The following is a 16,741-nucleotide window of genomic DNA, read 5'->3' on the forward strand; positions in this document are numbered from 1 at the left end:
ATGCAGTGCTGACCAGGCGCTCGACAGGTTTGCCATGAGGCGATTCTACGAGGACAAAGCTCTTCCTGTCGGTCAGCCGTCACAGAGGAGGTAAATTATTAACTCCCTTTATTTTCTATAACTACTTTTTATTAATTCCACTGAAGAGTTAACATAAACTTCGATCAGCAGAATGAGACATCCTCCAAATCCTGAAAGGCAGTTTGATTTTTTGTTGTTGTTTCACTGTAGAAAATGTACACTACCAAGAAAAACAGATTTCACCACTTTTAGCACTTTTTTTTTTAGATTTAAATGATTTTCATCCTCAACGAAATGTTGTTTTCATACCAAGATAACTTGAGTAAATTGAGGAATTATGATATCAAATACATTCAGAAATATTGAACCCTAACTTTTACGTTTTATGTAATATTATTACATGACAAATTTCCTTTTACTTTTTAGATCATTTTAATGCAACCCTATTAAATAAACCTTACATGATTCATGTTCATCAGCGGAATAACGCCCATTTATTTGAATTTTTTATGTATTTAGTATTATTAAAGTACAGTTATATTAAATTAATAATGAGTGTATTTCTTTCAAATACATAAAGTATATTGTTTGAATTGCATAATAATCAAGTTACCTATGCAAATGAAATTGCATATACAGTATTTCTTTGAATTACGTTTCAGTTTTTGATATTTGTCACTCTGGAAAGTGTTAGAAGGTTCTTTCAGAGGGAACCACAATGAGAACCAATTAACCAGACAAAAAGTTAGCTGTGCTAACCCTAAAGCACTAATCATAACTATTAGCTCCACTAATGCCAAGAGTGCTACATGGTATTTGGTGGAAGCTAAAGCTAATGCTAAAGCACTAAATTCATGTTGATAACCTGCCTGCGTCAATGTCACAGCATGTGTTATGACTTAGCATATTGCTCTCAACATTTTCAAAGTTAGCAAAAATGCTAAAGCGTTACAGGAAAAATTAGTGCTAGCGCATTAGCAGAAGTCTACCCACCACTGATGAGAACCATACCATTAAGTAACCATCATATTGCAGCTGTAGCTCCTTCGTTCTTCGTCTTGGTGTTTCCATGACATCTGGGGTCAGGCTAATTGAACTTCCCAGACACCAAAACATCTGGTCACTGACAGGAGAACAAGGAGGATGTGTGTACCTGGAGACCTGGAGGTCAAGGTTACCTATGATAAAATTATTATTAGCATCATTAACAACCAGACTATACTAACTCAACAGACACCTAGCAGACCTCCATACACATCCATCTATTCCATCGGATCCTAAAGAGGATAAAGCAACGTCATACTGAGACTGAAACTGGGTTAAAATTGCAAAAGGTAATCCAACTGATAAGGGGAAGAACCCTAACATTTGGGAAGAAGATAGTTAATATCTGAAAATTGTGTTTTGGCCTCTGAGCCACTGAGACAATGATGTCTCTAAAGTCTTGAGTCCAATTTTGTTTTTTTTCTTTTGTTTTTTTCTTAGAGCATATATTTACACATTTTTACTGGAATATAGAAAGTTGGTCTCTTAATGTTGCCCTGGGCAGCTGCCTATAAAACTGACCCCATTTAAAACTACCACCTACTGTTGAGTGGAGACAGGGGAGCTGATTGGAGCCTTGGGGCAGACTGAGGATGCCCATGGTATGTCTGCAGGTATGTGCAGTACTTCAACGGCCTCCTGTCCGGAGACATCAAGATCAACAACAAGCCACTCTTCCTGCATCATGTCATCATGCACGGCATACCCAACTTTGAATCCAAAGGCGGTGAGTTTCCCCAGCCAAAGGTCTGCAGGAGAGACGCAGCTTGCCGCCGCGTCTCATTCGTCTTGTTGCCGTTTCTTGACAGGATGCCGGCCGTTCCTGAAGATCTACCAGGCGATGCAGCCGGTCTACACATCCGGAATCTAGTATGGAAACTTTTCTTCCAGTTCAGTGTGGTTTGGCTTTGAGTCTGCAGAGAAACTAACCCTTGATGTGATTCCCAACTGAAAGAGCTTTACTGTCTTTGGTTTTGGCAGCAATGTGCAGGGAGACAGCAACACCAGTATCTGCATCACTATAGAACCTGGGCTGCTTCTGAAAGGAGACATCCTGGTAGGACTGCAATCTTTTTATACTTATATTGTTATATTCCATATGTTGTAATAATTCATATTCTGTTCTTTGTAGCTGAAATGTTACCATAAGAGATACAGGAACCCGACCAGAGACGTGGTGTTCAGGGTCCAGTTCCACACCTGTGCCATCCACGACCTTGGGGTCGTTTTTGGGAAGTCGGAGCTTGATGAGACCTTCAAAGGTGTTATTATCTGTTATTAATAGTGAAATTATACGCATGGGTCATAAAATAATTTCTTGTTGCATGTTAACATAAAGATCAAAGTCAAAGGCTTAATTTTGTCTGACTGCAGGAGATAGATTGCCTACAGTTTCATAATCAACGGTGCCCTCTTCTGGTCAAACTGCACTATTGAAAAGCTAATTGCTCCATAAAGTATAACTGATTTGATTTGGCTTCATAATTTTCATTATGCGATGCTATTTATTTCTGTATGATACATTTTAAATTAAAAGTCTTCCAATTTTGTTTGAAATTAATTAATACATATATTTTTTACATTCTTTCTCAAATGTATTGACATTATTTCATCTTACATTTTCAATAAAAATAATTTAGATATGCAATTTTAATAACATTTTACATAGAGAATTTATAAAAGCTATTTCTATATATTGATGTGATTATTGTCTGTAATGAACAATAGCTTCGAATTAAGATAACATTAGCAAAGCATGGACATTTTAATGCTAATTGTTTTTTAGGACACAATAAAATAAGGATCTTATGAAAACACGTTTTTTTCTGCTGCATTTAAGATTTATTAGCATTAAAATTTTTCGCATTTTAATGGAACCCCAAACAAAATACTGTCCTTTTGAATAAAGAAATCCTAAAAATGCAGATAAAAAGAATAATTATGTAATTATAGCTTATGTTTTTCCCCTTCAATGCAGCTAAATTAAAGGACAACCTTTAATTCTAATTGTGTATTTATCTGAAGAGGAAAAACAGTCATTTTCTGCCATGCCACATTTTATATCTCACAAACAAATGATTTCCCGTGTTGTTAATAACGGGAGGATTCCTTTATGTTTCTGCCGTGTGTTCTCCCACATCTACTTCCTGTTTATTACAGCCATGCATATCATCACCATCTGATGAAATTCCACTTTTCATAGCCTGACTGATTCACTTCAAACTAGTAGACGGAGAACACCTAAGTTGAATTTTTTGTGACATTTCAAAAGTTTGCTCAAAATTTGTGTGTCTATTTGATGGAAAGATAGCTAGTGAATGTTTTATATCAGTATGGTGGAAATTTAGCCAACTTTTATTTAAATAATTGTCTATATTGAGCCACATTGGGGACTTTTTGATCACAGATTTAAGATCCGTCTTTAAATAGGACACTCCATTAGGCCAACAGGTTCAGGTCGTGAAGCAGCAGACCAGACCAGACCAGAGCATCGCTACTAACATGTCTGACTAAACTCTGACCTAAAATGTCCACAGAACATTTGACGACACCTCCTGGTGATTGAGAAGCGTTTGGCTCTTTATGTCCCAACATGTTCTGAATCAATTATTGTCATACCTCACCAGTGTTACTAACTTTCATTCAGTTCTAGACAAAGATTCATGCTCCCTTCTGCTTTGTGTGTTTGTACAGATGGAAGGTTTCCAGAGTACGGGAAGGTGGAGTTTGTTTTCTCCTACGGACCAGAAAAAATCAGAGGTACTCCAACTTTCTTACCACTTTGAATGCCCGGTTTACCCATCAGGAGATAATTGAACTAAAAATGCTTTTCTAAAATTTCGTACACTAGGTCTGGACCACTTGGAGAACGGGCCAAGTGTTTCTGTGGACTACAACACCCAGGACCCCCTGATCCGCTGGGACTCATACGAGAGCTTCAGCCATCCCAGTGAGGACGCAGTGGACACCGAGAACGGTATGTCCTCACACACTCCTTACGTGGACATTTTCTGTCTCCGAAAGTCCTCCGCTTTATAATCCAAGTTAATTATTCTTTTCCATAAGATAGCAGATCATGTATATATTTTAGCAAATACTTGAAACCAAAAGTTTGTCAATTCAGAATATGGCCTGAAAGCTTCCTTCAGCCCCCTACGAAGGGTGTAGATATGTTCTTAAGCCTAAAACCAAATTATTATTATTAGAATTAAAACTAAAAAGCAAAAACTGATCACAAAGGAAAGAAGCAACAGAAGCCAGCTCCAGATTTTTGTTTCCTGTGAAGCTTCACACCCCCTACTTGTCCTCCTCTGTCCTGTCATTGAGTTCTTTAAATAGCCACTGCAGAAATAGGGGGCCGTCAGTCACCCTGCAACAAGCTAACCCCCCAGACGGGGGGACTGTTGTAAACTGAAACACCTACTAGGATCAGCTCCAACGAGCTGCTGAGCTCACGGCTAATGTTTCTGTCGGGAGTTTGGGAATTTAAATAGAAACTAAATATGTTGCGGAAAAAGTTGATGATATACCTGGAAGCTCCATGTGGCTCTCGAGTTCTGCAAGTTCTTCATGAACAGAGCCCTCTAGTGGCCAACCAGATATACAACAGAATAGAATAGAAATATATTTCATTGTCTCACATTTGGTGAGGTGCAGCAGCAGCATCAAGCTGTGTAGAGTCACACAAAAAAATCAAAAAGTGTTAAAAACGTATAAAAAACAAGATTTGAAATAATAGAATTAATAATATGCTGTACGTGATCGTAACATAAAAATGCCATGCAGTCATCAAAAAGGGCCTACTCCAATACAAGAGATCTGCAACTGAGCAGAATGATTTTTTTTTTTCATATATAAATATTTTGCTTTTGAGTATTTAAAAACAGACTATTGACAATATATGAAAAATAAAAAAGGTGCAGAAAACAAATGTGCAGTGACAGAAGAAATGTTATTTAAAAGCATTTACAGGTATGTAAATACTTATTGATGGTTCTACAGTGGGAGGAAGGCTCTGCTGTAACGCTCTGTTGTGTATTTGATGCAGCAGTTTGTCATTGAAAGAGTTGATATGTTGAAAAAAAAAGTGTTCAACCCATTTCTTCACCTTGAAACTTTAAACTCCAGCGTATTTACAAAGGTTTCCATGTTTGAATATGCTTATGTTTGATTTTGTTTTCAGTCTTGCATGTAAAATATCATGTGCTGGGCGAAATGGGATGGAGATAGAGCTGGAGAAATCAATGTCCACAAATGCTCTCCATATTACAGAAGTTGAGTTTATTTGCAAAGCTGGTACACAACATGCCGCGGTGACGGCAGCTAAAAGCACGACTTTTTATTCTTTAATGTTGGTAGAAATGGCCTTCCGTAGATTTCAGCTGAATAACGCAATGTGAAGAAGACTTTCCTGCCATCTCTTAGCATCTGATGATCTCGCCCGGTCCCTGGGCTCCTTTCAGTGATGATGAGCTCCATGATTACTGCCATAAAAACCGGCTCAGACAGGAGAACTCGTGAGTCTCAGTAGAGCGGGACTTGGCAGCCTTTCCCAGCCTTCCTGTACCGCGTTCCCCGTCTTTATGAAGGCGCTGTTTTTTTTCGTTTTCAGCAGCTTTCAAAGAGCCATTTCATTCTTATGCACGTCCCCCCGGGGAGCCGTTGAGGTTGCTGCTATGTTGCAAAGAAGGTCAATGGGAATTGCCAGGATTCCCAGTTCGGTCCCAGCAGAGGGGGCTGCAGTGTTCTCAGAAATAACTAAACTCTTCATCAGTTTAGTTATATCTCTAGTTGGATTTTTTTTTTTTCTCTGCTTTGCTGGGCTAACGAACAGAGAGGCCTATTTTTACAAGCTACCGCTCAGAGGACAGCTATCAGGCTTCACTTGCAGAATCCAGACCTCTTTATTTGTGCAGGTGCTAAATGTACGTTTCATCCCTGAGGGGTTCTATATGAATGGAACCCTTTAACGTGTCTGCATGGTTGGAGAGCATAGCGTTTCAGCTCAGTGGACTTTCCAGGGTTACATTATAACTGCTGTTGAATTTTGAGGAGAAATCAATTTTTTTTCATGTAAGCATTAGCATTAGCATTACTGACCTCTAGGAGTTAGAGTGGTTTCTAAAGCGCACAGAGTTTTTGTCTGGTTATAGAGATCTTCTATTTTGTCACATTTCAATGTTTCAGCTCATCAAACTAATCTAAATCCAAAAAGGCAGTTTTAAAAATATAATTTTATTTATTAGGGTAAATAACTTGAATCATAATCTTCCAGAGTGGCTGATTTTAAACATTTCCAAGGCAGTGATGGAAAACGATCTTTCCTAGTTAACAAATTTAATCACTTCTCTTTCCCTGGGATTTCCTGTTGAAGTGTGTGTGCACGCGATACAGTTTGTGTGTTTCCATCGCTTCATAGGCAGTCCGGTAGTTTGGCAGCAGCTGCCAGCCTGGAGGTCAGCGGGGTCAGAAGGCCACTGCTTGCGCCTCAGAGGAGCTTGTTTACTACCAACACAAGCAAATCAGCTTCAAAACAGACAAACTGGGTCATCCTCTGGAAGGAGCAGAGGGCTGGTTTAAAATCCTTCCACTGCAGCTCAGAGAACAGACTTTAAAATATGTAAAGCTGTTGGTTTATAAATCACTGAACGGCATAAAAAATCTGCTGTTGTTGAATCAACCTTTCAGACCTCTCAAATTTTCTGGTTCTGGTTCTGCTCTGCACCCAGAACCAGAATCAAACATGGAAAACCAGCATTCAGCTTCTATAAACCACAAACGTCCGGAAAACAGCTGAAACGCTGACTTCCTTTAAATCAAGGCTGAAGGAACTGTCTAGAGCTGCCACAATTCTAGTCTGCATTCCAACTTTTTCATTTCCTTCATTTTGACTCGGTGATGTCATTTTGTTTGTTAATTATGTTCTGTTTTTGCCACACAAAGGACTCTGAACTGCCTCATTGCTGAAATGTTATACCCTAAAAAAAACTTGACTTGACAGAACAATTCCATCTTAGACTTTTCTGTCCAAACAGCATTATCTTTGACTATGCTCTTCCTTGTAAATGTAGCCATTAAAGGGTACTTTTGAGATTTATTCTTTATTTATATTTCTAACAACTTTCAATGTTGTTAAAAATACTGAAAGTTTAAGAAGGCTTAGGATAGAAAAGGTTAGGCCTTGGTCTCCATCCTGATCTGTACTGATTTTAGGGTAGGAGGTAAGATTTAGATTTATGATGTGAATCATATTTAACTTAAAGTTAGGGAATGTACTGGCAATGGTTAGGGTTACGTGTAAATGCAGTTACAGAAATGAACGAATGTCAATTCAAGGTCCTGATACAAACTTGCGTGTGTGTGTGTGTGCGTGTGTGTGTGTGTGTAATACGTACACTAGATCAGTGACGGTGCAGGCAGACTGTGCCTCCTTGTTTACTGCCCTCCGCCCATATTTGGCCGGGGCTGAGCCCTCAAACATGTCTGGAATAACTGCCCAGAGACAGACAGAGACAGACAGACAGAGAGGGACGAGGGACAGTGAGGCCCCGAGGGGAAAACAGAACACTATTCCAAAATTTTGTGTTGTAAGTGAGGACTTTTTTTTTTCTGTGATGTTGAAGTTTGGGGATATTTTTCAATAAATACAAGTTGGAAGAAATCATGTAGCGGCGCTGACAGCAGGACTTTCTGGTAAGTGTAACATAACTCATATTTTGGAATCTAATTGGCTGCTTACATAAACGTGCAATAAAATTATGTAAAATGAAAAGTTAGATCATATATTTTTTTTATAAAGAAATACCGCATTTCAACTTTCTGCTCAGTCTGGAGCCTGCGTGTCTGTTTATCATGTTTCCTTGGCAACGCTGCGTGCTGTGTGTTTGGCGCCCACACGGTACCAAATGAGTCATGGAGCAAGCAATTTGAGTGTGGAACATTTTATGAGCAGGCGGCAATTTGGGTACGCCAAAACTATTAGAGGCGCTGATTGGTGCGTGCAGAGACCTTGGGCTGCAGGACAGGGAGAGCGACGAGGAGCCGAGTCTGGGAAAGAAGAGTGAAAAATGTGAGATGCACTGCAGAGCGATTGAGTCTGTTGCAAGGAAATGATGTGGCTGCATTTAGTCAATAAAGGTCTATTCATTAAGTTGGGTTTATCCATCCGAGCCGAGTCCGTAATGCTTCTAGCTGGACCTCCTGCTTGGCAGCATTGGGAGTTCCAGCTGCAGGTTCATATCAACCCCACAAATCCTGCCAACTTCCTCCTTTTCATTACTGCATGTCTGCATCCCGCCGCGCTGCCCTGCTGCCGCTCTGCTTGTCGTTTTGTCCGATGAAGTCGTGTTGGAATGCGTTGGACGTCGCGTCTAACAGATACATTTGGTATATTTTCCATTTTCTGCAATCATAACAGTTTGAAGTGGAAAAATGGAAGAGATTTTCATCAAAACCACGGAGCTATTTTTTCCTTTTTTGTTTGACAAGGCTTACAATCCACCTAAATTGGTTCTAGTTGTTCAGCAACTGAAATGTGGGTGTGTTTTAGTAGAGCCTGCTTATAGAAAACTTATTATTATTATTATTATTATTATCATCATTTAACTTATTGTTAAATAAAAATAATGCATAACCTCCAACATGTTCTGGTTCCGCCTGGTAAAACTGGTAAAAAGTCCTAAAATCAAGTCTTTGGCTTCCTGTCAGCGGCCACCAGATTTTTATTTAAAAAGAGTTTGATACCCACACCATCGCTGGTCCGCCACCGTACTCCACTGTGAGGTGCTTTTCCATATTCTCATCCTGTATCTCACAAACAAAAACAGTCTGGAGTATAAGTGGCAGAAAAAGCTCAGTCTTACATCCACATGGAGACAATTTGAAAAAAAAATTATTGTTTTGACTTTGCATCCGCATAGACCCAGCGTTTGGTTCCAGTTGCAGTTTAATTTTTTTTATGTATTTGAAATACGTTTAAGATACATGAATGAATGTATGTGTTCAGATTAAAAATCTGAAATATTGCTCTAACTGTAGATATGTGTATAGTCAGTCAAGAAATAACTACTTGCCTAATCAGAATCAACACAAATCTTTCTGTCTTTCCCATTTTGGAGAGATATGAACAGATCTGGCACAAGTAATTATCTTAAATTATTAAAGACAACAAATACTTCAGTTGCACATTTATCTGATTTCTTATTTATGTCATTTAGAAGAATAACTGGGGTCCTAATGAATGTGGCACCAGGGATTTGGTGAAAACCGGTTGCTGTAAACTTGAACAAGAAAACATCAAATCATTTTAAAGCTTTTTACACATCAAGAATTGTTTTTCAGCTTTCTTTGTTAAAGGAAGGCGAAAGGGTTAAATGATGTCCAAACAGAGACACAGATATGAGCGTCCAGATGAGCTGCATACAGATGACAATGAGTGACGTCTAAATAAGGTTCATGTATTGACTATATTTGCAAATAAAATGTCATTTAACAATAAATTGAATTGCTTCTGATGTGTACTTAATTAATTCTATCCTAATTAAAATTACACACAGGGAAACTGTTATATTTTTCCTGTAAAATGCAAGTCTTGTTCAGATAATCAGATTTCCACCTGAAGGAAGCTGCAGGGTACATTTGGTGTTCCCTGTAGCTATATTTACCAGGTGTTGAATACCTAAAGAGGGCAGTAGAAGTTTTTCTCTTGGGGGTAAATTTGGTTCTTCAAAGCTCCCAGAGAATCGGACATGTAGGTAGACAGCGAGCAGATGCAGTGTTTTGACAGGCGACTGATCCTTGTGAGTGAAAGACAGATGAATGGATGGACAGATGCATGGGGGGAAAAAATGACTCCAGTTGGGAGCACAGCAGAACCTACCGGGGCAGACATGCAGACCAAATACCCTCACATGGTCCCGCCTGGCTCCATTTAGTCTTTTATCATATGCAATAAGTTTCGTGCACGTCTTTCTCTAAAATTCATTGCGTCTCATGATTTTCTGGGAGTCCAGCGTGGCTGGAAGTCACAGTTAGTGACAAACGGTCCAACGGATTGGTTTTTATGACAGCCACTAGGTGACAGACAGGCGGACGGATGGACAGATAGGTGACATCATCGTGAAAGCGAACTCGGAGACGGACTCAGACGGAGTTGCATCACGTCACTGCATACCGTGACAGCTGGACGGTGACAGACACGCTGAGAGGCAAATATAAAACTGCAGTAGTTGTCCTTGTGCCAGTCACCGATACGGCGGCCATGACACCTTTTTCACTGCTGTCACCTCATCCTTCACAGGAACGTCTCTTTGTGGCTGTGCCAGCATAAGAGATTATTAGTAGCTTTTTTGTTCAATTTTGTGTTTTTTTTTGTTGTTTTTTTAAGGTAAAGTCGTAGCTCAGGTTACTGAAATTGATTCATGTATCACGTTTACAGGAATTGACTGGGATATTTCTCAGAACTATAGTCAACCCAGTGACCCAGTGATATGGCAGCAATAATGGATAATAATGGAGAAATATTACGAGAAAAAACACATTTCTTCTCTTAAACCAAAGAAGCTAGTTAACACTTGACTGATCACAATGTGACTCACTAGCGCGTTAATCATTTTATCAGTCATTAATGCCTAATATCAAGCTATTTTTTTATCACTATAGTGAACAATTAAAAAGTACCGATGATAACAAGCAATATAAAAAAAACTGAAAAACATTTCTCACGTTTTTATTGGAGAGGTGTGCTCACTCAAGGCTAATTAGCATGTGGTTAACTATCATAACAGTGAAGCATAATGTGACACCAAACTCTCTTTAACATTATGGCACACAATTATAGAGCAGTATTGGAACAAATATGAGCTAACAAGAAAAAAAATATTATTAGTCATAAACCAAAGAGGCTAGATAGCACATGGCTAATTACAATGTAACTAATAAGCACGTCAGTAGAGATGCAGATTAACAAACTGTTTTAGGTACCCATTGTAAATCATTACATGTATTTCTTTTTTAGCTACAACATGAAACTAAAATTAAAGCAATAAAATTTTTTTTGTTTAACCAAAGAACACATGGCTAAATATTACATGGTCAAGTAGCGAATAATAATGTGGCAACAAAAGTATCTGGCTATTTGGCATAACTACGGCATCATGACGTGATTCCAAAAAAAAGGAAAGCTTCAGTTTAAATGACAAAGTAGTTTAAGATCTTACAAAGTTTAATGGTTTACAGATTTTCTGTTGGTCCAATTGATGCCTAAAAAAGTAATTTGGCTGAGCTTGTAAAAAGTCACAACTTAAAAGTGTTGGTGAGCTTTAAAGGGCAAATGGTTTTCTTAGATATCCTGTGAGCATATGGGCGTTCATATGCATTTATAAGCGTGCAGGCATGCATGAAATCAAACACCATATCCAATGAAACAACTATAGCTCCTGTATATCCTAACATGGACCCATTTTGACTTTATATAATTGTTACACGCACTCCTTTTATTATATATATATGCATATGTGCATATGTATGTGTATATCTTTTTATATGTACAGTATGTGTGTGTGCATATATATCCATCCTGCATATGTATATATGGATGATGGAAACAACACTTGTTGTTTTGGAGGTGCTTTGGAGGCTTTGTGTGTGATGCTGTGAGATATAATTATTGCACCTGTCACGTGAAAGAATGTAGAACACACACAGGTGTGTATGTTAATAAAAATGAGATACTGACAAAGCTATAAGTACATTTTTCTTTTCTTTTCTTTTCTTTTTTTTTAACTTAACAGACTGAATTGTTTTAAGTATTAAAATGTGCACTGGTACATGTAGCCCTGTTCTCTGAAGCACAAAGATGCTTTAGACGTTGCACTCATTCTCTAGAAAAGGAAGCAAGTTGTTAGCTATTTGTGCTGCGAGTCAAGCGATCTAAATTGAGCTGAGCTTCAGTTATTTACTGACATCAGAGGAAAGGTATTTGTCCTATTCCAATAGAGCACTGTTTGTTTTGTCATTTATAATCAGGGTCATTACATAGAATAGCTGGCAGTAGTGCCATCTGGCTTTAACATTACATTTTAAAAAAAAGTGGGAGCAATGATGTGTTGCTGTTCACAAAGTGAACAATCTTTTAATTCCCATTGCAGTATTCAGATTGGAGATAACTAGTCTTCACCTGACTTTCTATACAAATGCCAAATGCGGTAACGTTTATAAAATATTTAATATATTTTCAAGAGCAGTATTGCCTTAAAATCAACAGATTCCATGTATTGCTAATATATTTGTTAATTTAAGGTGAGACAGGTTTCCAGGTCAAATCCCAGATAAGCCTCCAATTCATCCAATTCCCATTTTTCAGAGAGAAATGCATGATATGAAAATAATGAATGATCTCTTAAGTCTCAAAAGTCTACATAGACATTATTATGTTTTTTTTCTATTTTGTGTAGAATTTAAATTAAGACTGGGCTTAAAGGGCAGTATAATGTAAAATTGTCTTTTTTTGAGCTTTACAATATGTTATAATGTTCCTTTATTTAAGAGATCCTTTAATCTCCCCTGGTAGCCATTCTAGATGCAGAAACCAGTGGGGTAACCACACATCATGCAAACCACTTCTAAGAACGATGTTAAAGGCTTGAAAGAGGAGCAATGGTGTGATGTAGTGCCGTTAATTTGTGAAGTCAAATATCTTTATATATGTACTGTATGTATGTATGTGTGTGTGTTTTATATTACCCACTTATACAAGTCAGCTGAGTGGCAGAAGGGAAACATCGAAAACATGAAGGGCAGTGGTCCCTGGTGACTGAAATGGAGAAACACTCTTTTAAGCCAAAATGATAATACATGTTTTCCACAAAGTAACTTTTGCAGAACAGACAAACCAGAAGAGAACTTCTTACCTGTCTTTCCGGAACTGTAAACATATATCTATGATACAAAAATAATAGTTATGGCTTCATTGCACCAGCTCTACTCAACAGAGTTTCTATTCCCGGCTCTCGTTCTGTCGTGACATTTTTTATGGCACTGTTATGTTACTTGATTTGCTCAGCCCTAGTTAAGTTGAGTCATTTTTTTTTGTTTTGCCACTGAGCTTTTAAAGATAATTTTCTATAAACAAGAACAAGACTGCCTCTCATGTCAAAGGTCAGAAGGTGGACACATAGCCAAAGAGGTTGCATAGTGGAGAATACAGCTACACCTAAATTAAACAAAATACCAAACCTTTATGCCTTGAAAAATATTTTAAATGTAAAGGAAAAAGGCAAGCATTAAATGAGTTGGATTTTATTGACACGTGGTACAGGGAACCCCCAATGGCATTGGCGTAGGAACCTCAGTTTGTCCGAAACAGCATGTCTTCCCGGACAGCTGGGTAATGCTGGATGTGGTTAGGTGGTGGAGTCCCCTCCCCAGCTGCCGGGAACAGTAAGAAATCATCCGAGTGCCAGCTCACCCCTCCTGGCAGCTTCAGTGGTAGAGTTCTACCTCACTCCAGTGGAGCACATGTTAGACGATGTTAGGTTGTGACTCAGGACGGAGGGAGAAACGTCTTGTTCGTCTGAGCCGAACGATCGACTAATGTACAATCTGCCTCAAGATGAGGAAATATTCTTGGATTATACATTGATTTAAAAATTCTCCTAGTGCAGGTAAGAAGGAAGTTTCTGTTGAGTTTATTACTACGGCATAGCATTGTTGTGATTTTGTTTTTACATTCTAAAAGTATTGCTTTTTATAATGAAGGAGTGTTCGTTCTGGTTGTAATTAGTGCATTATGTGGTGGACCAAACCCGACTCTTCCTAGACAAATTGTAATCTAAACCTACGTTTATACTTTCATAATGTGTCAACATGTAGAGCAACCACAGGGACAAACTGTGTTTACAGCCTCCTCTCGTGCCGCTTATTCTTGTTGCTACTGCATCCAAGAACTTGTTGTTGACATGGGTTTTGAAATAGCTACAGTCCGAGCGATCCACCATCTGGCCCCAGAGGGAACGTCCCCCACATATGAGCCAGTGTCATTAATATTTTCTGTCACTTTGCAAATGCAATTTGTATTATTGAAGCCAACTTTAGTTTAGTGTTTAATTATATCAATATGGTTCTTTAAGTTAACACTAATATGGAATTTCTGATAAACTGAGTTTTACCTTTTGGAAATGTAACCTAGATCAAAAATATTTTTGGTACTCTGTCTGTATTCCCAAGCCAATAACTAGTCAAATGCAGCAGAAAGTAAAACGTTCTCCAAAATGTTTGTAACCAGTTTGACATGACTAATATATTTTAGCAGCCAGGAGTCAACCTGAGGAAGATTGCTTCTCCTCACCTAGTTCATCTCCAGGCATTCAAGCTGGCACTGTTTAAAATGTTTCCATTTGTAGGGCAGGACCCTAGCTGGTTCATGTTGGCCCCTATGGGCCTGTGCTGACGCAACATGACAGGAGCTTCAGAACTACAAATTGGCTATTAATAGAGCTGAAGAGGTTGTGTTGCTGGTAGAGAGGACACATGCAGAACCTTTGGACTGCAAATGTTGGATGCAAAAGGGTGGCCACTATGCTTCTGGTTAGAGCAAATGTACCACTTCATGAATAAAGTTGTACTTGTCCTTGACTTCTACTTTACATATGATTTTCTCCTTTTTGTTCTTTCAGACGTTGGTCATACTCAAGGTCCACTTGATGGAAGTCTTTATGCCCGGGTCCGAAAGAAAGACTCCCTGGAGGGAGTTGTTACCATTAATGGCCTTCCAGTCCTTGAAAACTCCTTGACGAATACAGAGGGCTCATTGCAGCAATCTAACCATCACCTCCAAAAGACTGAGCAGTCCCTTCCAGTGGCAGGCCACACCTCCCTTCCTGCCGTAGATCATACCCTTTCTGTGAGCAGTGACTCAGGAAACTCTACCGCATCAATCAAGACTGATCGAACTGATGAGCACAGCCATTCCCTGCACACAGCTGCAGGTCACAACAACTCAACAACAGCCCACCCAACACTTAGCCCCCAGGAGAAACGAGAACTAGACCAGCTTCTTAGTGGCCTTGAGCCACCGACTCAGCGCCAGGCTTACTTGTCCACATCTACCAGTCCAGGGGGAGGGGTTCGACACCTGGTTCCAGCACAGGTGCATGTCAACGGGGGCCATACCAGGATTCTTAGGGAACCCTCAAAAGAGGAGCGTGAAACTGATATCCTTGACGACGAGCTTCCTAATAGTCAAGAGGGCAACAGCGTTGATAGCTTGGGTACACTCTCATCTTTAGAGGGTCAGGCAACACCAGCGAGCCTCTACTACCAATCACAGACACCTGTTGGTGACCAGAACGACGGGCCATACCTTGAGCGAAACGTTCTTGGGGAAAAGCTGAACGAAATGCCTGTACATGGAGTGCAAACTCCTACAGCAATGCAGGAGAGGTCCGTAGATTCACCATCATCGCAGGTGGGGTACAACAACTACCAAAATGGAGGAGGAATGTACCGTTCACAGTCCATTGGGATTCAGCCACCCAGTAGCCCTGAAACCAACCCTAAAATGATGCCCAAGGCCCCTGAGAGGAGTACCAGTAGTCGAGAGGCAGTTCAAAGAGGTCTTAACCATTGGCACCAGCATAGTCTTCCAGATGATCCCTTTGGGCCTCCTCCTCAGTCAACCCACAGCCTCCCTCATTTCCCAACCTCTGCCTCACAGCGAGACATTGAACAGTCCATAGAGGCACTAAATATGCTAATGCTTGATCTAGATCCAATCAACTCACACATGTCTAAGTCCCACAGTGCACCACCTGGAGATAACACCCTCAGTTCATACCAAATACCATTCTCCCAGACCCTGGCTAGGCCATCCTACCAAGGGGATTCTGCCATCCATGGCTACAACAACTTGGGGTCAATGAACAGCACCTCTCATCAGCGGCAAACTGGGAGGGTCCCAGCAGTGCCAAACCAGAGTCCCGTCACGGAGTCTCCAACATATTCACCCCAAAGGTCCAACACTGGTTACCCATACCAGAACACCACCCCAACACACACCCCTGAGCCCTACCTCCACCAACGCCAAGCAACCCATCAATATCCCATTGATACTTCTGCTAATCTCAACCAGCAGTCTCCCCAGAAACTAATAAACTCAGCAAGCAGAGTTTCACACTCCCCAGACCTACAGGGGCCATCGCCTTACCCAGGATACAGCACCTCTTCTTCTCCTCTTCCTACCCTCACACCCCAACCCAAGGAAATGTCTTCTTCTCCCTTGCCAAAAGAGCAAGATGCAGAGGAGGAGAATCTGAACTTGGAAGGCCTGGTTGCTCACCGTATCGCTGGTAAGGCATTCAGGTTTTATGTTAGTTGTTGAAATGATCAATTCACTACAAATGGAGTGATTTATTTCAAGTGTTTATTTCTGTTCATTTTTATGATTACAGTGTTTACATGATACAACTAAAGGAAAGCCAGAAAATTTTGATTATTCCATAAAACCCATTAAAAAAGGTTTCTTATTACAGAATTCTTTGTGGACCTGTGTTCATTTCAATGAACTGAAACAATTTTTATGTTCTGGGAAACTGAAACATGGGTTTTTACTAAGTCTAAACCCTAGGGAACAAAAAAAGCACTCAAAACACACAACTTTGTGTGTACTTTGTTTTAGCTT

The 16,741-nt window shown here is 39.7% G+C and overlaps 1 protein-coding gene across 4 annotated transcripts in view; it reads left to right on the top strand.

The window, feature by feature from the left end:
• Positions 1-16,741, top strand: part of tns1a (tensin 1a) — an 82,949-nt gene that overhangs the window by 52,595 nt on the left and 13,613 nt on the right. For all 4 annotated transcript variants that reach the window (XM_032556570.1, XM_032556571.1, XM_032556572.1 and 1 more), the window contains 8 exons: positions 7-90; positions 1,680-1,792; positions 1,875-1,935; positions 2,047-2,122; positions 2,198-2,327; positions 3,760-3,825; positions 3,917-4,042; positions 14,739-16,409. In XM_032556570.1, the coding sequence (XP_032412461.1) occupies positions 7-90; positions 1,680-1,792; positions 1,875-1,935; positions 2,047-2,122; positions 2,198-2,327; positions 3,760-3,825; positions 3,917-4,042; positions 14,739-16,409 (2,327 nt within the window). The remainder of the gene's footprint in view (positions 1-6; positions 91-1,679; positions 1,793-1,874; positions 1,936-2,046; positions 2,123-2,197; positions 2,328-3,759; positions 3,826-3,916; positions 4,043-14,738; positions 16,410-16,741) is intronic.

Source organism: Xiphophorus hellerii, chromosome 24 (genome assembly GCF_003331165.1).
Source record: "Xiphophorus hellerii strain 12219 chromosome 24, Xiphophorus_hellerii-4.1, whole genome shotgun sequence".
In the NCBI taxonomy this organism is placed as follows: domain Eukaryota; kingdom Metazoa; phylum Chordata; class Actinopteri; order Cyprinodontiformes; family Poeciliidae; genus Xiphophorus; species Xiphophorus hellerii.